Source organism: Triturus cristatus, chromosome 5_2 (genome assembly GCF_964204655.1).
Source record: "Triturus cristatus chromosome 5_2, aTriCri1.1, whole genome shotgun sequence".
Lineage (NCBI taxonomy): Eukaryota > Metazoa > Chordata > Amphibia > Caudata > Salamandridae > Triturus > Triturus cristatus.
In genome coordinates this window covers 868,906,994-868,928,955 of record NC_140588.1, presented here as the reverse complement: position 1 = coordinate 868,928,955, position 21,962 = coordinate 868,906,994, and the positions used below count along the sequence as shown (strand labels likewise).

Sequence of the window (21,962 nt, the reverse complement as noted above, 5' to 3'; positions counted from 1 at the left end):
GGAGTACAGTAAATTGATAGTGAGGGGATCCCACCACAAAACACAAGTATTTCCAGTGTGAAAGTAAGGACCAGTGCATGCACGTGTGCGTCATACAAGTCCTGGGACACCATCCAGTGCCAAAATCCTCAATTTCTCCTTTCAAAGATTGAGTTCAATATTTAGAGGTCCAGAATTGGCTGAAGGCTTCCACACTTCTTCGATTCAGGAAGTAACAGAAGCAACACACAAGACCACTATCCGCTTTGGGTGCTATTTTGATTGACCCCTATCAAGAAAAATCAGCAACTCCCCCAAAAAGGTTTCGGGTCTGCACTGCCAAATCTGTGTGAAACTGGGGGTCTGTGAGGAGAAGCACCCAGAAAGCATAGGTCACACCCAATTTGGACAAACTGAAAGATCCAATGGTCTGAGGGTATTTAATCCCAGCAGGACAGGAAATGTTGATTACAACTTTCCACTGGATGTGCATGTTCACCTCTGTGCACTGAAACAGTTTTGTTGTGGTACCGAGTGTGGTATAGGAGAATAACTGCTGCTGCCCCTTTGTCTAGCACCACATTGACCCCTAAAGGGCAAAAAGTTCTGCACAGGCTGATAGATTGGCTGACACTGTTGACCAATGAAATGAGTGACATCAAAATTGATGGCGAAACTGATGCGCTGGTGAAGTTAAACCCAGAGACTATGCCACTGCATGACTAGTCTTAAATCTCAGCATGGAAGAGTCTGTTTTGTCTCCACTGAGTAAAGTCCAATCAAAGGACATATCCATCAATAAAGTCTAGACATCATTCTTAAAACCATGTAGAATGCATAGAGGTATGACTGGGAATAAGGGACAGGCTTGTATGGCATGGGTAAAAAACGAGTCTGAGGGTAGGGTAGGGCAGGCTAGAAAGCAAAATGTACTTGCGTGGACCCTGTCTATCTCAAAATGTTTGTGCAAAGGACACACAAAAGTCCTGTGATAAACCTGGATGAAGCTCAAATACCAACTTCCAAATGGTGTGGAAATTGTGGGCCATAGGGTAAGAAGCAAGCCAGAAGGCAAGAAGCATTCAAATTAAACAGTGCCAAACTGCTGGGAGAGAAGAATTTATTGTGCACTTCATCAACCTGTTTTGACAGAGGAGTAGAAGGGAAGCATTTGGGGTTAACCTTACAAAATTAGGCTTGCACCTTTGGACTTTTAGGCAAAAGGGTGTTGCATGAGCTATTTCAGGTCCCCTGGTGATGCTGAGTGAAGTCAGAAAATGGGTCCACTAACAGTGGGACAGAAAAGGGCTTACACCCAGCATTAACATAGGATCAATAAAATACTCAGTAAAAGCCAAAAGAATCTTAGAAGTAGGTAGCCTAGACTGAAGGATCTCTGTAAGAAAATTGTTTTTGTCTCCTTTGATGGAAGAGTGAACTTAACATTTCCACTGTTCTCTTAATCAGTACTGCAAAAACACTCTCCACATTAAATAGATTATATGGCAAGGGAAGGGCAGAATCAGATAGGGTGTGAAAGCCAATTACTCTTTACGTGTGGGAAAAGGTCAGATAATTGCAATGATTAAGCAGGAAGATATAAACTTGTTCATCCTCATCCCGAAGATCTATGTGATGCATCTGATGGCATCAAAATCAGAAGATAAAATGGCTTATTATCCTAGCAAAATGTACCCATTGAGTAAGTGGGGCCACTGGGGATTGGCCTTCAACATAGGACTGCGCTATAGCAGTAGAATGATTTAAAGGGGGCTCTTGCTGATGAATGATCGCAATCAGGGACAAGCACCAGCAGAGTTAGTTTAGACAACGCAGACTCCAGTGGGAGCACAATTGAAACAACATCCAGCCCAGAAGTAGTGAACTCCAAGTTGGGACAGTCAGTGTGTGTGTCTGTGTGTGTGGGGGAGAGGTTGAAGGGTGGGCAGTTGGGGCTGCAGACTGTAGTGCACAGCAGAGGAAGGTGAAGACCAGTGAACGATCTGCAGCATCACCTCCCTGAAATTAAGTTGAATTAAGTTGTGACTGCTCCTATTCCTATCTCAGAGGCATCTGTCTGGACAATACATTGTTTGGAGCAGTCACAACTCTGCAGAATGGGAGCTGAGCACATGGCCTTCTTCAGGGCATCAATTCACCTTCTTGGGCATCTTCTTAGAGGTGAGGTCATTAAGGTGAGACCCCTAATCTAATCTTCTGTAGTACCTAGTCAGGCCCAGAAAAGCTTTGACCTGAGTCTGGGTAGTGGGAGCAACCCAATCCACAATGGTTTGGATTTTACTCTCCAATGGCTCAACCTGGCCTGGCCTCCACCTACCAGGTGGCCCAAGTACACAACCTTACTCTGCCCTATCTGGCACTTACTGGCCTTGATAGTGAGGCTTGCCTTCTGCAGAGCCTCAAGTAGATTCCTGAGGTGGACCGGGTGATGTAAATGTAAATGTAAATGTTGTAGACTTGTAAAGCGCACAGCTGCCCCAGCAACGGGGCGTCCCGGCGCTGTAGACCGCTGGGGAACCCGTCCTGGCTATCCCTGTGAGATGGTCCCTTTCTGGGTATCTCCAAGATGAAACCAGGCATCCCCGGCGTCTGTGGGGGGCCGTTGTAGAGATGAGGCAAGCTTAATGCCCAGAGTTGCCGAGTGTGTTCCTGGTTAGAGTAGGTACCGAGGCGAGAATTATCGAGTCAGTTTTGACCCTGGTCCACGACCCTGCCGCGTCGGGAATTGAACCCTGGTCCCTGGCTGATTCTCTGCTTACGGGTCTGCCGCCTCTAACCAGTGAGCCACACCTCTCCACAAGGTGGAGCTAAAGACAGCTATATCATCTAGATATGCTGCAATAAAATCTCGCAGACCTGACAGAACTTGATTAATTAACCTCTGAAATGTGGCAGGTGCATTTCTCAAACCAAAATGCTTTCTTAGGTGTTGCAGCCTCTGTGAGTCTGATCAGCCAATAGCCTGCAGTCAGTTCAAAGGTGCTGAGATATTTGGCGGAAGCCAGAGTATCTATCAATTTGTCTGCCCTGGGGATAGGATTGACTTCAATCTTAGCGACTGTATTGAGATCTCTGTAGTCTACAACAAACTGAATTTCTCTCTTTCCACCGTGGGAGTGAAGTTTCGGCACAAGGACTACAGGACTAGCCCTGCGGCTATCTGAAGGCTCAATGACTCCTAACTCTATCATCTTCTGGACCTCTGTCCTGATGAAATCCCCAACATGGTCACGCTGACTGTCCATTTTAATCTTCAGAGGCAGACTGTCACCCGTGTCCACCTCATGGGCACACCAGGGAGCCCGACTGGATGTCAAGGAAAAGAGTTCAGGGAACTTACTGAGAAGAACAAGTTACTTACCTTCGGTAACGCTTTTCTGGTGGATACAGTATCTGCTTGTGGATTCCTCACCTTATGAATATCCCCTGCGCCAGACTTTTTCCTAGCTCTCCACGCAGACGAGGTCGTCACAATGCCATGGCTACGCACGCGGCTCCGCATTACGTCACTGGAGCCATAAGAGGGCCACGTCGGCGTGATGACGTCAGGTCCACCCATTTTTTCCGTGCCACCGGGTGAAACGGGAGGATCGACCATATAGACAATGCATACATAGTACACAATATTCACACAAATACACACAGTGTAAAGTGAAAAAGGAAAGCAAGCATTTCCTATACGCCTACAAAAAGGCAAATAGGGGCAATAAAGAATAACAATATGAAACAACCATATAAACCAATACCTCTTTCAATGGTATAAAAGGGTGGACAACGGGGAGGCGGGTAGGTCAGTGAGGAATCCACAGGCAGATACTGCATACACCAGAAAAAGCGCTACCGAAAGTAAGTAACATGTTCTTCTGATAGATACATCTGCCGGTGGATTCCTCACCTTATGAATAGAATCCCACAGCAGTGCCACTCCCGGAGTAGGGTGTTCACCCTTCTATACCAAAAAGTCCTGCAAAACAGAGTGTGCAAAATGGCCATCCATCCTCACCTCGGAATCTAGGCAGTAATGCTTTGCGAAAGTGTGGAGGGAGGCCCAAGTTACGGCCTTACAGATGTCCAGCACAGGAACACCTCTAGACAAGGCAGAAGTAGATGATTTAGCGCTGGTGAAATGAGCTCTAATGCCTTCAGGAGGCTCCTTACCAGCCAGAGCGTAGCAGATCTTGATGCACAAGATGATCCACCTGGATAGAATGCGCTTGTGCACCTCCTTGCCCTTCATGCGTCCAACGTAGCCCACAAAGAGCTGATCATCCAATCGCAGGTCCTTCAATCTACCGAGATAGAAACTAACCGCCCTCTTAGGATCCAAGCGGTGCAGCCTCTCCTCCTCCTTGGAAGGGTGAGGGGGAGGAAAGAAAGTAGGGAGGGTAACGGACTGCCCTAGATGGAAGGGAGTTACCACCTTAGGCAGAAAAGCAGCCCTGGTCCTGAGAACCATCCTTTCAGCATGAATAGTCAGAAACGGAGGCTTAGAACTCAAAGTCTGAAGCTCACTCACCCTCCTGGCTGAGGTGATAGCCACAAGGAAGACCGTATTGAATGACAGCAGTCTCAAGGGACAACTATGCATAGGTTTGAATGGGGAACCCATTAAGAAAGTTAAACCCAGATTTAAATCCTACTGGGGCATAATGAAGGGAGCAGGATGAAACATCTTAGTAAGACCCTTAATAAACCTTAAAACAACCGGAGATTTGAAAAGAGACGGCTGATCAGGTAAACAAAGAAATGCCGATGAAGCCGACAAATAACCCTTAACAGTAGCCACAGCACAACAAATGCAGCAAAAAACAAAGAACATCAGAAAGATGAGCCTTTAAGGGATCAATAGACCTCTCTCCACACCATTTAACAAATCTTGACCACCTGTAGGAGAAAATGGACTTGGTGGAGTGTCGCCTGGTCGATAAGATAAGATCCACCACGTCAGGAGGGAGAGAGAAGGAACTCAGGTTGCTCTGTTCAATCTCCAGGCATGAAGGTGCAGGCTCTGGAGGTGGGGGTGAGGAACCTGTCCCTACAAGTGCGAGAGGAGGTCTGCCCTGACAGGGAGACTGAGCGGAGGGTGCGATGAAAGGTGTAGATCTGTGTACCACACCCTTCTTGGCCAATCTAGGGCGATCAATATGACTTGGGCCCGCTGTTGGTGAATCTTCCTCAGTACCCGAGGAATCAAGGGTATGGGAGGAAACGCATAAAGGAGTTGTGAGCTCCAACTCAACTGAAATGCTTCCCCCAATGCCCCCTGCATCGGAAACTGGAGCCTGCAGAATGACGGGCAATGTGCGTTCTCGAGAGTGGCAAACAGGTCCACCCGAGGAGTCACCCACGTCCGGAAGACGTGTCGAACAATCTTCAGATGAAGCCTCCACTCGTTGTCGGCAGAGAACTGCCGACTGAGACTGTCCGCATGCACATTTAGTACCCCAGCCAGATGATTTGCCATCAAACAAATCCGATGGTCTTGAGCCCAGGACCAAAACCGCAACGCCTCCCTGCAGAGATGGTACGACCCTACTCCTCCCTGCTTGTTGACATATCACATAGCGGCAGTGTTGTCCATCAGGACTAGAACCGACAGACCACGAAGAGAAGGGAGAAAGGCCTTGAGCGCCAAACGTATCGCTTGCAATTCCAGAAGATTGATCTCAAGCAATCATTCCTCTGGAGACCAAAGACCCTTGATGTCTAGATCCCCCAGATGAGCACCCCACCCTAGGGTAGAGGCATCCGTTATCACCGTGGCCACCGATGGAGGAAGATGAAAGGACTTTCCTTGAGACAGATTGCCCTCTACGCTCCACCAAGACGGATCCGCTGCAGCTTCTCTGGAGATCCTGACTGACTCCCTGAGATCTCCGTTGTGCTGATACCACTGCCTGCGGAGGCACCACTGGAGCGCCCTCACGTGCCAGCGTGCATGGTTGACCAACAGAATGCAGGACGCGAACAGACCGAGCAGGCGTAGGACCTTCAGAACTGGAACAACTGCTCCATCGTGAAACAAAGGGATCATTTCCTGAATGTCGAGAATCCTTTGCAGAGGAGGAAAAGCTCGACACACAGTGGTATCCAGTACTGCCCCCATGAACAGGATGCGCTGAGAGGGCACCAGGTGAGACTTGGGCACATTTATCGAAAAACCCAATCTGAACAACAGCTGAGTTGTTACCTGCAGATGACGACGCACCACCTCTGGCGACTCTGCCTTCAGAAGCCACTCGTGCAGGTAGTGGAAAACCGGGATCCCCAACCTCCTGAGAAGGGCAGCCACCACCGCCATCACCTTGGTGAAGACTCGAGGTGCAGTAGTAAGACCAAACGGAAGGACCGCAAACTGGTAATGTTGCGAACCAACCGTAAACCGGAAATACTTCCTGTGTGACTTCAGGATTGGGATGTGAAAATACGCATCCTGCAAGTCGATGGACACCATCCGGTCCTCTTGTTGCAGTGCCTGAAGAACCTGTGCTAGGATAAGCATCTTGAACCTTTCCTGCTTGAGAAATAGATTCAAGATTCTGAGATCCAGGATGGGTTGTAACCTGGCATCCTTCTTGGGAATCAGGAAATACCGGAAGTAGCATCCCTAACCCCTTTCCTGCTCCGGAACCACTTCTTATCGCACCTTTTTCTAACAGGACAAGAACCTCTTTCTGAAGGAGAATTAAATGATCCTCCATGCAAAACCCTTGGCAAGGAGGGTAAGGAGGATGGAATTACCTGAAGGGAAGGGCGTACCCATTTTCTACCAGATCTAAAACCCAAAGGTACGCAGTGACCAATTTCCAATCCTGCAGAAAATGGGTAAGCCGGCCCCCCCACAGGACCTGCATGATCCAGGATGGCGGATCTAGGGCTGCTTTCCTGCTTTACCAGGAGGGGTTGGGGAGGTGGAGCAGGAGGAGGAAGAAGGCTGACGACCCGCTCCACGAAGGCGACCTCTGCCCTTACCCCTGTAGGACCTGTACAGGGGGTTTTGTTGCTGTTGATGACGGGAACCACGAAAGGAAGATTTCCCAAAGCCACGGTATCTTCTATAGCCATAACCCCTTGCCTGAGACTGTAGACCCAAGGATTGCGCTGTGGCCTTACTGTCCTTGAACCTTTACAAAGCAGAGGCGGCTTTTACTCCAAAAAGCCTAGACCCGTCAAAGGGAAGATCTAGAAGGGCAGCATGTACATCAGGTGAAAACCCAGAAGACATTAGCCAAGCATGTCTTCTCGTAGCAATGAATGAGCCATCAGCCTGGCCACCGAATCTGCCGTTTCCAAGCCAGACTGGATGACTTGGCAAGCCGCAGCCTGTGATTCCGCCAGTACCTCATTTAAATTTCCCCGGTCTTCCTCAGATAATTTTGGTAGAAGCTGCTTGGCAGAGTCCATAAGGGCATGAATGTATCTACCCAACAAACAGGTAGCGTTGATGGATTTTAAAGCCATACTCGCTGACGAGAAGACCTTCTTTGCAGATTGTTCAAGTTTCTTGGAATCCTTGTCAGCAGGAGCCTGCGGAAAGGCGCCCATAGACTGCTTTGAACATGAAGCCTGCTCCACCAAACTCTCAGGCGAAGGATGAGAGTAAAGGAACACAGGATCTCCTGGGGCAGGTCTGTACCTTCTGGACACTGACCTTGAAACTGCAGGAGCAGAAAGAGGATTGCGCCAAACCTCAAGGATCGGCTCTGTCAGGGCATCATTGAACGGCAAGAGTGGTTCAACCACAGAGGACGGAGAATGAAGCACCTCTGTAAGCAAATTAGACTTGTACTCAGCCATAGGAAGCTGCAGATCCAAGAGCTCTGCTGCCTTCCTTATCACAGTATGGAAGGGTGCAACTTCCTTCGAAGGAGAAGCTTTCTGAGAAGCAAAGTCCCACTCTGGGGAGGTGTCAAGTCCACTTGCCTCACACAGACCCTCGAACATATCCTTAGGCTCATAAATTTCACCTTCCTCCATATCTTCAGCCTGGTACTGTTCTTCCTCTAGCAACCTCTGCGCTTCTCTCCTCGAGCACATCTTCGGTTCCGGTGTCGTCGTCGGTGCCACACGCAGCGTCGATGGCTCCAGGAGCAGCGTCAAAGGCGGAACCGCAGCAGCAACCTGCGTCAAACGAATCCATGAAGATGGTTTGCTGGATGGAGCCGGGGACTGCCCATACGGCGTCGACATCCTCGGGGTCGGAATTTGCCATGATGGCGTCATCGGCATGAATGGCACAAAGGGGGCCTGAGGATATTGATGAGGCACACCCAAATTAAATGCCAGAGGACCCACGGGACCCGAAGGTGCACCAGAAGGGTATGTGGCCCTGGAAAACACACCATACATCGCATTTAAAAAATGCGAGGGATCCGAACGCGGCGCAAGAAAAGAAGATACTGAACCGGCTCGAGATCCAATTGAGGCACCTCCGGAGTCAGAACCACTGGGGCCACAGGCGCAGCCACAGGAGCCAAAGGTGTCTCAGCATCAGCCGGATTCGACGAACCTCCCAGAGCCGAACTGCTCCGGAGTTCCATTATACGAAGGAGAATGGGCCGGAGTCACCTGAGGAGACACTGAAGGTGAAGGAGAGACGAAGTCCTTAACACAACGTCGAGGAGCCAGAGAAGGCGACCTCGAAGCCACAGGCTTCGATGTACGGCGTTGAGATCCATGCCTCTTCTTCTTCTTCTGCTTCCTCCTCTAATCATGTGAAGTCGTCGGCCTCGACTTTGAAATTTTCGACCTCTTTTTTCTTTTCTTACTTTAACCATGTACAGCTTGGCTTCTCATTTCTTCAAGGCCTTCGGGTTCATCTTCCTACAACAAGGACAGCCCTCGATGTCATGATCTGAAGATAGATACCACAGGCAGTCCTCATGGGTGTCAGTGATCGACATATGCCCCCCGCACTCCTTACAGGGCTTGAAACCCGACTTCCTTGGAGCAGACATGTCGAAACCACAGAAGGAAACCAGACAAATACAAAGAATCTAGAAGAAAGTATGGAGAGTCCGTAGAAAAACCGTTAGCGTCGACATCGCGGAAAAAAGGGAACTGACGTCATCACGCCGCCTCTTATGGCTCCAGTGACATCATGCAGAGCCGCCTGCGGAGCTATGGCATTGTGACGACCACGTCGGCGTGGAGACCTAGGAAAATGTTTCCGCGGAATGCTTGTGCAGGGGATATTCATAAGATGAGGAATCCACAGGCAGATGTATCCATCAGAAATATGTCTGTTCATCGGATGTCTGTTTATATAAAAACGAAAGTTTTTTTTGGAGGTGTCTATGTATCAAAATGCGAAGCACAAGTTATGACCTTCTGACACCTACCTGACCCTAAGGGATGATCAAGTCGTGAAATAGCTTTTTTAGTGTCCAAAAGTGAAGAAAGTCACCTTTTGTATTAAGTATGACCTCTTGGACCAGAGAATGTTCATGGGAGATATTAATCTTGAATTTGTATTTGGAGGAAATGGAATTAGGATACTGTCCCATTACGTAAGGCCACATAGATGGATTACTGAGAGATTGACTATGGTCAGTAATCATGATTTAGGTTTTATGCAGGTAATTGTTTTTTTTATTGTGTTAGTGTACATTGAAGCACAGATGATGTACAAGTAGAAGGTGAAGCGATCAGACACTGTATTTAAGGGTGGTGTAATGAAGGAGCTAAGGTTAAAATAGATGTCAAACTGCCCATCTTCATCACAATTGTAAAATGAGCAGTCAAAGGTACATATTAAAGCAGCAAGATGTAGAAGATACATATTAATTAAACAGAACAACTGATGTGGATGCAAGAAAAACTAAGCATGTGGTCAAGAAGAATCTTGAAGAACAGAAAGCACAAAACAGATCTAAATTATTAAGTGAGCCTGGTTTTTTGTGAGTACCCAACTGTCATAACTGAAAGTGTATCTGTATCTGAGGCTAAGAATAAGCCACACCAGAGTGATATTATTTCATCCCAAGGTCATCCATGACCAATAATGTCAGAGATGTGGTATTTCTGGTGTTCTAACTTTGCCTCATGAAAGTGGGAGGTGTGACTAGAATTAGAGTAATTTGGTGTGAGCCGGAGGACTCTATTCAGTTCAATTTGCCCTAACTTTTTTAGTTGTGACTAGTTTGGTGAGCCCATATCATCCAAACACAATGATGAGCTATATATTAAAAGAGTATAATCGCTCGAGATGTTCTACAAAGGAACCAAGTGGAAATAGGAAATGAAAACTAAAATTACTTCTTGTTTCATCTTTTTTTCAGAGTGGGAAATTTAAAGATACTTAGGTTACATTTGCTTGTGTTTTCAACAATATGTACCTGAAGCATATCCTTGACCACGTCTGCTACGCCCTCTGCTGTTGTACGGTCGACTTCCTCGTCCTATTGTTGTACTTTCTTCTGTCATATAACCTTTTTCCTTATCTGTGCGATTCGGTGGTGGTCGAGAGCTAGCTCCAATTTGCCGTAGCTGTTCATCAATTTGCAACCTTTCCAAACGCAACTGGTCAACTTCCTAAATAGGAAACATATGCAAGGTGGTGAAAGGCTTGTTAAAGAAAGATATCTACCTTCAAGTATCATTTTGTTCAACGCACACTCAACAAAAGATTGTAACTGAACTGTGTGTGTGTGTGTGTATATATATATATATATATGAGAGAGAGAGAGAGAGATAGAGAGAGAGAGAGAGAGAGAGAGAGAGAGAGAGAGAGAGAGAGAGAGAGAGAGAGAGAGAGAGAGAGAGAGAGAGAAGACGAGGGGGTGAATTTTGGATTATAACATTTAGTACATAAACGCTTTCACAAGCACTAGTTACTCATTTGTTTAATTCCTTTTAGTGTGGAGTCAGACGCCCCCCTCTCACTCCTCCCAAAGTATGTGAAAGGAACACCCACACAATGATGCTGACTAAGGAAGGCAGATGTAAGGTATACAAGTGAAGCAGAAGAATAAGCAACTTCAGGTTTTTTAAAATGCCCAAAAGCAACACCATTAAACTAGACCTTGAAGACAGACATCAGTTATTAACAGCATCCTTAAGAAAGGCAAATTGTATCATGGGAGCCATGATGGCGGTTCTCTATGTATGAAAACTCCTTAGATAAGAGTACTTACATGAAACATAATTTAATTTACTTAACTGTTTAGTTTTTTAAAAAAGGGATTACATTTCACACACCATGCCTTTCAAACATCAGAGTACCAAGAAACCAATTATCCCACAAATTAACTAAAAAGGTAAATGTTAGACACATGCCTATGCAAACTATGAGAAACATACCTTACAGTTTCTAACTTTCATAACAATCTTGTAACTGTGCTGGAATCTTGCACAACATAGACAACCCCTCAATATGCATAATAGCTTTGACATTTATCAGTTTAACTCTGTTATACGTTGATTATAGAAATACATTTCTGAGTAATTTCTTTATAAAAGGCTGTTGTGATATATATTACTGTGCAAGCTTTTAAGACTTGACTACTTTATTCTATACAAAACCTACCAAGCAATAGTAGTATAAAGCTGAATAAGATAGAAAGTATGAAAAATAAACCTTGATAGCATAGCGAAAACCAAGGTTAGTACGTGACCTTACTATATCAATAGAGACCCATCTACTGATGATCTAGAAAAGGTGTCCCATACTTAAACCGAAACATTTAAAGGGTCTTACGATAATAAAGAATCCAACTGATTTTGTATATTACATCTAAAGACAACACTCCGCAAAATGTGAACCCAAACTACAAGCAATTAGTCAGTTAAATGATGAAAAATAGTTGTTACCTAGAAGAGCAACGATCATTTAAAATAGTAATAAAAGTCTTCTACAAAAAGTAGAAGTTCCGAGGCAAACACCTATTCTCCTAATGCATAAATGTATATAAACATCATCATAAAGAAGAAAAGGGAAATTTCCTTCAGAGATCTTAGGTAATAAAGCAAAGTGTCATGTAGAATCAACCTAGAGGCCACATCTTCCTGGAGACCTAAAACAGCCTGACGTAATCCCAGGAAAATAAAACAATTACCTTCAAAGAACACTTTGTAAACTAAAGGTCTACACAAATGTGTAGAACAGCCACCAAACTGCAATGTCTATAAGACAGAACCTCAAAAGCAAGAACATATAGTGTCTTTAAACTGTTAAGATATTAACATCTTGGTCCCCACCTACTTAATCCAGCAAAAATAAAGAACTTTTACTATCATTAATTAGGAAAATTACCTACTGCTTAGATGTAAAGCAAATATCAGAGGTTAAAGTCTAACGCAACTACAGGTAAAGTAGGCTACAAATGACATTTCTAGAGCAAACAAGAAGTACATTTCAATTACCAAAATCTCCCTATAGGGGTAACTAAATTTCATGAATTTATTACATCTTAATCACTTCAATGGGGTTCTTAACTTCACAAGCTGAGTGATCCCAGTTCAAAATGCATATAAAGAAATGCTTAACAATCATACAAAAGATTCTCTACTCAGAGCACGGAACAAACCATAATGGTGATCAACTCTTGAGCATAAGCTCTTCTTCAGAGTCAAGAAAAAACTGTATGCCCTGTCTATCAGACAACACCCCATGTAGGATCGGCAAGGAAATAAGCAAAGTAGAAAGACAACCACTCCCACAACTAACAGTAAATAGAAATAATGAAAATCTATCGTAGGATATTAGGCAATAACTTTAATTATTCCACTCGAAGAGTCCTTTAGTATAACTGTTCACATAATACCCTTTATCATCGTAAGATGTTGGAAATAAGGGTGATGATGATACATGTAAATAACCTTAAGTGTGTAACCATTAAAACCTGGATTGCACTGCCATCATAAGGAATATACCAAGTATTCAATCATAAAAATCCCACTTCAAAATTCAGAAAGTATGAAAACAATTAAAGATATGTCTAGATGTTGTTGTCGCGCCGACCTGCTCTACATAGCTGCAAAGCGGAATATGCAAGTACACCAAATAAGCATACACCATCAAATGGCATATGTTTTAGGCTATCCTGGACTGCCTCAGAAAATCTAGACTGACGCAGCCATGCATATCTTCGTAGCACAACTGATTGAGCTATAGCTCCCCCCACTGAATATGTGGTATCCATATCACTTTTTATGGTAGATTTAGTCGCTTCTGTGCCATGCTGCACACACTGTAAAAGTTCACTTCTGGCTTCCTCTGGAAGAGAAGGAAACAAAAGGTCCAATGAGTCCCATAACGCATGGGAAAACCTGCCAAGAACACTTGCAGTATTCACAGATTGCAATGCTACACTAACCGAAGACAAAATATTTCTCCCACAACTTTCCAGCCTTCTGGACTAAGTGCTTGGTGAGACTAGAGGACGGAAACTAGGGTCACCAGAAGCTGTCGCTGCTTGCAAAGCCAGACCCTTTGTGAAGTTTACAAGATTGTCCAAGCTCCTAATAAAATGTTGTACAGAGACTCTTTATAAGGGAGCAAGAGCTCCACTCCTCTCTCCCCCTGGTGAAGTACATTTACTAAAGGTTCTGTGGATAGTTCCACTACGGGAAGCTGCCAATCCAAGACTACAGATGCTCTCCTTAACACTTTTGCAAAAGAGGAACTGACCTCTGTAGCCATACCAGATGGAGAAAGTAAGTCCAAACTAGAGAGGGCTTAATGCCACTAGCCTCACTCAGTTCTGTCAACCAATTTAACATTCATAGGAGGCAATACAGTGTTGTCCAAAGAGTTTTAATCCTTTATATTCTCCTCTCCACCTTGAAAACTGCCTACTCCTGCAGAAAAAACAGTGACAGGTTGTCTACGGATAGATGGAGAGTTGTCTGAAATAGACAGTTCCATCACTGCCATAAGTGACATCACCTTTGCGGCTTTGTATCGACAGCGGAAAGAGAAATAGGCTAGGTGTTGACCGGCGCCACTGATGTCATTGGTTGACCAGACTCTGGTGCCAAAGTTGGTAATACCAAATGGCTGTGCACCGATGCAGATACAGATTCTACAACTGATCCAGAGGGCCTAACTGGCCCGAGGGCGAACCCGTTCACACAGAGCCAGTTAAGATACCTTCCACCTCATTGGGGCTAGAAAGAGAGGGAGGCTTAGGCCCAAAGACTTCATGCATTGAATTAGAATATTCCCACATTTGGGCCAGAGTCACCACGGCATCAGGGAAAACACGGAGGCCCGGGGTAGACTCTTGTAAAGACTCCGCAACCGGAGGCTGGTAAATGGAGTTGGAGACGCCTAACTCATCAGTTTTGTCCATTTCTCCTTCGGAGACTCCTTTGAACGTGAAGGGCCCTCACGCAAACGGCTCTTTGAACAATCTCTAGACTTGGAGGGGGACCAACAGTGATGAGGTGCCTCTGCTAGCGGCGCCACCAGGATTTTCGAACAACGCTCCGTCAACACCTTCGGCCAAAGACGATGACAGGAACCACACTCCTCAGAATATAGATGCTCTCTGAGGTACCACATACAGATGATATGAGGATCTGTGGCCGTCAATTATCTGCCAAAAGCTCCACAGGGCTTAACCCCCAAGACATTTAAAAAAACAAAAGCAAGAAAAACAACCCCATAAACGGCTCCAGACTAGTGTTGAAAGCACAGAAAAGGAGGAACCGGCGTCAGTGTGACGATGCTTTATATAGACTCTCCCGACATTACATCAGGTGGATGACGTCGATATGGAGTCCAGTGACACCCGCTTTCAACGCGCAGACGTGCTATGGAAAAAATTTCCGGATCCAGTCTTGCGCCTGGGTGAGGATTCTAAAGTAAGGAATCTGCGGCTAGATGTCTCTATCAGATTATGGTGCCTACGACATATTCAGCACCATCATCGACTACGACTAGGCTAGAGATGGAATCTACCAGGGCAAAAAAATACATAAATAAATAATCAATGCCCCAAATGTGACATGCATCATCAGGGCCATCCTGGAGACTACTATAGGATTGCGCCGCTGCCCGGTTGTATACTGCCTTTAGCACTGTTTTTAAAAACGATTAGTTTTATTAAAATTGTGTTGAATTTGATGCTTTTTAACTAAAAAGATCTTACCTCCACAACCTGACTGATCGGTCACTCGACGTTGCGGTGCCGATTCAGTCATTTCCTGGGTGACACCCACCAGGGGCATCCTATCACTAAGGGCGGGAGAAGGAGCTAAGGCAGCAACCGAGCACTTAATGCTGGCCACAGCGCGGGAGCGCAGAGGACAGGCCAAAGGCAAGCCCGTCTGTGCCCATCCGCAGCCGTCCGGGGCCAGGCATTCTGTCCAATTTGTATCCTATACCCCGTCTGAATTAAAGCTCCTACATTCTGGAAACTACTGACTCAATCCCTCTATTGGCCCTAGACGGATTAGACATAGGATTATGGAAGCAAGGGCTTCCTTCCCAGGATTCGCTCAATACCCCCACGAAACAGGATATACCCAGAAACAGGATAAATATAGGCCCTCTGAGCTAACAATCCTCTATTTAAACACTCGCTCCATGGCAAAACATAAGCTAGACATTTTCCACCAATTGGACTCAACTCAATCAGATGTTCTCTTTGTATCGGAAACTTGGCTCTCACAGGAGTCCGCCTAGATACTCTGGCTGCGCTTCCCAACAACTACTACATCCTGCTGGCCCACCAGGAAAAATTGGAGGAGTAGCTGCCATCATACGCCAGGAACTAAAATTCACCTCACTAACCTTGTTAGAATTAACTTCGGTGGATAATCTTGTGATCAAACTGGAGTCGGTCTTGGCTCCCCTAATCTATGTACTATTATATAGACCCCCCCAGAACATGCCCCTGTTCCCCCAATCCTTAGGGGAACAGATGGACCACTTAATACCCAACCACGCAAAAATCTTGCTGATTGGTGACTTCAATTATTGGGCCAACAACGCACTGGGTGGGCCAACGACGCACTGGGTGGACCCCACTTCGCAGAATTGACTGACCTACTTAATGGGTTAAATTTTATTCAGGAGGTAACCTCTGCCACACACATTAAGGGACACATAGTTGATCATGTCTGGACAGCCAATCTTGCAGTGTCTGCATTGACAGTCTCTCCTTGCACATGGTCTGACCACTACTTAATAAAGTTCGCCATCAACAACATAACTATGGTTAAACCCCCAGCTATAAAAGAGCCCTTGGCAAGGAACTGGAATAGCATCAATAGAAACATTTTCTGTAACACACTGGCAAACACAGTCCCAATTAACCATCCATCCATCCATCAGCCTTAGTTTGGAAAATCTAACAGCATGGCTAGCAGCATTTAGCAATGAGCATGGCCCTTTCAGGACAATAAGATCAGCTAGGCGACATGAGGCTCTGAGATGGTTCTCTAAAAACCCCAAAACTAGCCCTACCCCAATCTGAAAGGAAATGGAGGCGTAAGTACTCCCCTGATAAAAGAGAGACTTATTTAGCTTTACTGAAGAATACAAAAAATCAATTTTAACAACCCAGGCTACGGATTTCTATTAAAAAATCTTGAGCTCCACCAATAGATCAAAGGAAATATTCTTCATTGTCAATGAACTGTCCAACCCTGACAGTCACAATAAAACCAATACCCTCTCAAGCACTTTGTAACTCCCTGAATACCTTCTTTATCTACCTGCTGCACCCTCAAGGCACTACCATCAGTGCCAAAAAACCCTGGTTCCCGGCAATAAGCAGTCAGGCATTTTTGGACCTTCTGACCAAAGTAAAATCAGGGTTACCCACTGATAGCTGTCTGCCTCATATATTAAAAGAAGTTTTCTCTGTAATCCCCAGGCCTGCCCTCTCTCTTCTGAATGAGTCACTGTCTCAAGGCTGTGTCGCTAGAGCTTTCAAAGAAGCGATTATTGTTCCCCTTCCAAAATACACAGGGGCCGATCCCCGGAGTCTGACCAACTACCATCCAATCTCTCTGCTCCCATACTTGGCTAAGGTACTGAAATCCCATGTGGCCAAATGCCTTTATCGAACAGTCTGAATACCTCGACCTCCACCAAGCAGGGTTTCGCAGAGCCCATTCAACAGAGGCAGTGATACTGACCGTGCTAGACACACTTCGAAAGGAAGCCGATAAAGGCTCCCTCCAGGTCCTTATGCTGTTTGATCTTTCCGCGGCATTTGACACGGTCGACCATGGTATCTTGGTTGACAGTGTCAGGGATGCGGGCCTCCAGGGATTGGCTCTTAGCTGGATTAGATCGTTCCTGAAAGACCGCTCCCAGTCGGTTCGCTTATCCCAGTTCACGGCGCCTAAAATGAGAACAACATGTGGAGTATCTCAGGGTTTCTCATTATCCCTGCACTTGTTCAACCTATACCTTCTCCCACTGATCTGGTCCTTGAAAGAAAGGAAGGTGTGCACATTTAACTATGCAGACGACCTACAATTAATGTTCACCATTAATAACACACCTGACTGTCTGAATTCCAAGCTACTATGCTGCACATGCGCAATTGGATGAACAGCAACCATTTAAAACTTAACCCGGACAACATCGAACTTATTCTGACAGGGGGTATTCAAAACCCATGGAGCTCAAACTTCTGTCCAGTCGAACTGGGTTCTCTCCCCACTTCATCTCCCTCAGCCAAGAGTCTTGGGGTGACAACTGTGACCTTACTATGAAAGCTCAAATTGGATAGGTAATCTCTACTTGCTTCTTTCAGCTAAGGAAGATCAGCAGACTCCTCACCAGGGAAGAGTTGGTACAGGTTATTTTAGCCATGGTTATATCGCACATAGACTATGCCAGCTCCCTATACTTCGGCATACCACTATATCGAAGACTGTAACTGGTGCAGAACCAGGCTGCTAGACTGATTTTCCAGCAGCCTAGAAAGTGCATTTGCTTCCCATACCACAACGATGTGCCATCAAAGTTTGTTGCCTTATTTTTAAGTCCTTGCATGGCATGAGTCCAAAATGTATCTCTAGCCTTACTCAAACGCATATACCTACCCGCAACCTGCGTTCAGCCCACATGAACCATCTGGTCACACCCTCCTACAAACTGAAGCAACAGGGCGGATGCAGGCTCGCAGGGCTGGCACCTAGATTCTGGAACACCCTTCCACTTGACATCAGATCCTGCACTGACTTTCCGCGATTCAGAAGTCTTCTCAAGACATGGTTATTTACCCAAGCATACGACTAAATCAATAGGGCTCCGGCAACTCCTAGAAATAGCGCCAAGAAACCAATCGGTGTACGTGCGCTCTATAAGAAATCTTAACAGAACAGAACTACTCCATGGGCACTTGTGGAACCTAAGACCGAAAAACCCGAACACGATTGCACAGGCCATACGTTAAATTAACAAAATCCACGAGTTAAAGAACTGTATGCAACGTTCTTTTAAAAATCATTTCAAGAAACGTAAACCAAAATTATAAAGATATTTAAAAAAGACTTGCTGCTTCTGACTTCCTTGTCCCTTTCTCTCCCATCTGAATCTGAATGCCACCGCCCCTTTCCACCTTCCTTCTGTGGTCCGCTTGTTACCCCTACTACTATCCAAGCCCCCTCACCTCTGCAATCTGTGTGCATGCCACTGCAGCTTCCCTCCTGTCCTCTGTAACTGCCTGTTGCGTGGCCTCCCTGGTCAGCACTGTGCCCCTGCTCCTGCTCCTGCCTTTCCTCCCACCTGCTTTCTATATCTGTGTGCTATTACCCACTCCAGTTTTCTCTCCGTGGTCAGCTTGCTGCAACTCCACATGCCAACCTTCCATCGTTGGTGAGCTTGCTGCCTCTGTCCCCTTCCTCCTACCCTCTGTGGTCTGTTGTGTTGCCGCTACCGGCCTGCCCCTCCATGTTCAGCTTGCTGCACACCTCTCTCTTCTCCCATCTCCTGCTTACTCTGTGCCCCTGCTCACACCCTCGTACCCTTTGTGGTATGTTATGCTGCCCATGCCAGTCTTCCATCTCTAGTCCGTTTGTTGTCCCTGCCTGTGTACACAACTGCCGTCTGTTCTCCGTCTGGGTGCCTCTGCCCTTGCTACCTCTCCTATTCGTTGCCCTCCATTCTATATCTGTTTCCTTACCTCCTCCTGCTTGCTGCGCGTGCATTTACCCGTGCCGTCCTACCCTCAATGTTCAGCTCACATAATCTACCACCCATTCTCTCTGTTCTCAGTGTGCATGCCCCTACCAGCTCCCTGTGAAAGTATATACCGGCATAAAACTAGTTGTTCACATAGCTAATGGTGTTGTGTACAAGGGGCCTTCTTGCTTTCCTATAAATATTCACATTTTGTGCATTACACAAAATGACATCCTAAAGATGTCACCACAGATGGTTTTCTTGGGTTCCGAGGTGAAGGTAAGTGGGCAGATTCTCTGGGTTCTTCCGGTGATCAAAGAGGCAATTCATTTGAGGGCATCTCATTTGATTCCAATGTAAAGAGGCCTTTTAATGAGGAGGTAGTGAGATACTGAGTCAAATTCTGCTGAGAGGTCTAAGAGGATCAGGGACACTGATTTTGTCTGGTCAAGGGAGGATATGATGTCGTCTGTGGCAGCAATCAGAGTGGTTTCGGTATTGTGGTTGGTGCAGAATCTAGATTGAGAGGTGTCCAGAAGATTGCTGTTCTCAAGGTGTCGTGTGAGTTGGCGGTTCATGGCCTTCTCAAGGATTTGACAGGAAAGGGCAGCAGAGAGATGGGGCGTTTGTTGGGGTCGGCTGATGGCTTCTTGAGTAGGGGTTTGACGTCTGCATTTTACCATTCTTCAGGGAAGGTGGCCGTGGTGATGGATGCGTTGAAAAACAGGGGTGAGCTTTTTGCTGATCCTCTTGGTCCCGAGGTTGATGATGTGGTGGGGACAGAGGCCTGTGGGAGCTCCGGAGTGTACGGAGTTCATGATGGCTATGGTGTCTTGTGTGGTAAGCTGGTCCCAGGTGGTGAGAAGGTGGTCAGGTTTTTCATTTGTGGGCTTGAGACAGCCGAGGATGTTGGTGGTGGCGGGTAGGTAGGCTGGTAACCCTTCCACAATTAAGAAAGATGTCAAACTGAAGGTGAAATTGTTTCAGGGGGCAGACAGCCCTAAATAGCATGCATTGGCGCTGCTATCTTTTTAAATTGTTCAAGGGCCCAATCTGCTTTCTTGCCAAAGTGGGACAGATCAGTCGAAGGAAATGTGAATTAGTAAGGATTGGATGTCCACGAAGAAGCTGGTCCTTATCCAGGTGTGTAGTCTGAGTGCTACACCGGTGCTTATAACCTGCCCTATTACCAGCCCTGGCAATTAGTAGTGGCCAGTCCACATAGTATCACAAAGTTTGCCATACCACAGTCATTCTGAATGGCCTGTGTGAGAGAGGCCAAGATGTCCTTGGGTAAGTCAGGCAATACCTGGGCCACTGACTCCTAAAGCACATGGGAGTAGTGGTCTAGGAGACAGCTGGCATTGACTGAGCATAATGCAAGGCGATGGAGGAAAACATGCGCTTGCCAAAGGTCTCAATGCACTTTGACTCTCGGCCTGGCGCAGCAGTAGGGAAGGCATTTGGGTTAACCCTACTGGTAGAAGCCTGCAACACCAATCTTTCAGGGGTCAGGTGTTTCATATGGGTCCACATAGAAGGGCTATGAAGCCGAACAATTTGTTGGTTTACTTAAGGCCCTGAGCAAGGCTGCATCCATGCCCCTAGAAAGGTATCAATTAGGGCCTCATTAAAAAGCAGTAGAGGCTACATGTGTGTTTCATTTAACAGAACTACCAGAGTTAGTACATTTTGCTTTACCTCTATGGTTGGAAGTTGGAGGTCAAGTACATCAGCCGCCCTCCACATTACGACAAAGACGGAGGCACTGTCCTTAGTATCAAAGCCATGGAGCGAGAACAATTTGAAGCCTGGAGAATTGTCTAGAATCCAAGCATGTTGTCAATTCTCATACCAACTGTCATTGGTAAACTGAGGTACAAACACATCCCCTTAATCCTACTGATCATTACCTTCGGCTGTCCCAAAACGATAATGGAGAGTTTGAGACCTTCCTTGAGGTCAGGGCAAGGTGACAGAGTCTGATGGGGTGCCATAAGACGAAAACCTAGTAGAATCAAGGTGAGAGAGCACAAATGGTTTTGTCTCCTCCTCCGGCACTGATGACATCGGCGTCGATCCTCAGGGGAAGGGGGGTTATAGCATTGTTTGTGGCACTGTGACCAAAGGCAGAACAGAAGCAAGTGTGAAACCCGCAGTTGAGTCAGAGGTTCATGAATCCACAGATCTTCAGGGAGCTTGGAAGAGGGTAGGATTCCACCACTTTACTAACACTGATTTGCAGTCAGATGAAAAGCAGCTGCAAGTTATTCAAAGGGGCTCATAAAAGATGGCCCAATAGATCACAAGAGTACTAAGAACTCCAAGATGGCGTGATCTTATTGGTGGTGTCTAAATGGCCTGAAACATACGGTTACAGCCAGCGAATGTGCTCAATGAACACGAATCTGCCGGGTTAAACTGCACTAATCTGCCCTCTGCTGTGGATAGATTGAGACAGCAATGATTTTCAGGCGCTCCCGCGATGATCGCCAGGGACCGGAGGGTGCCTAACCTTAAGATGGCGCAACTTGAGGTGCGACGCGCGAACGAGAGAGCCTAATGGTCTAATCTACAACGAAGGAGATCTACACGGAAGGACCAGCTGCCTTAGTCTATCCATAGTCGTGACCATTTGAGGCCGTCTTTGGGCTAATTGAGGCAGGTAAAGGAATACTGGTGTGCCTGGTCCCGCTGGGCAATACAAAGTCAAATACTACAAGATCCTTGTGGCTAATTGAGGCAGGTAAGAACTATAGTAAGCCGGGTTCTGCCTGGCACTACAAAGACAATACTATAAGAGCCTGCAGACACTGACCACCTTCTAAGACACTCCACTAAGGAGGGGCATACCATTGAAAATCCACTGTGC

General features: G+C 46.2%; 1 protein-coding gene across 8 annotated transcripts in view; it reads right to left on the bottom strand.

Moving 5' to 3' along the window:
- Positions 1-21,962, bottom strand: part of FMR1 (fragile X messenger ribonucleoprotein 1) — a 491,218-nt gene that overhangs the window by 143,685 nt on the left and 325,571 nt on the right. For all 8 annotated transcript variants that reach the window (XM_085607992.1, XM_085607991.1, XM_085607997.1 and 5 more), the window contains one exon: positions 10,338-10,533. In XM_085607992.1, coding sequence (XP_085464118.1) covers positions 10,338-10,533 — 196 coding nt within the window. The remainder of the gene's footprint in view (positions 1-10,337; positions 10,534-21,962) is intronic.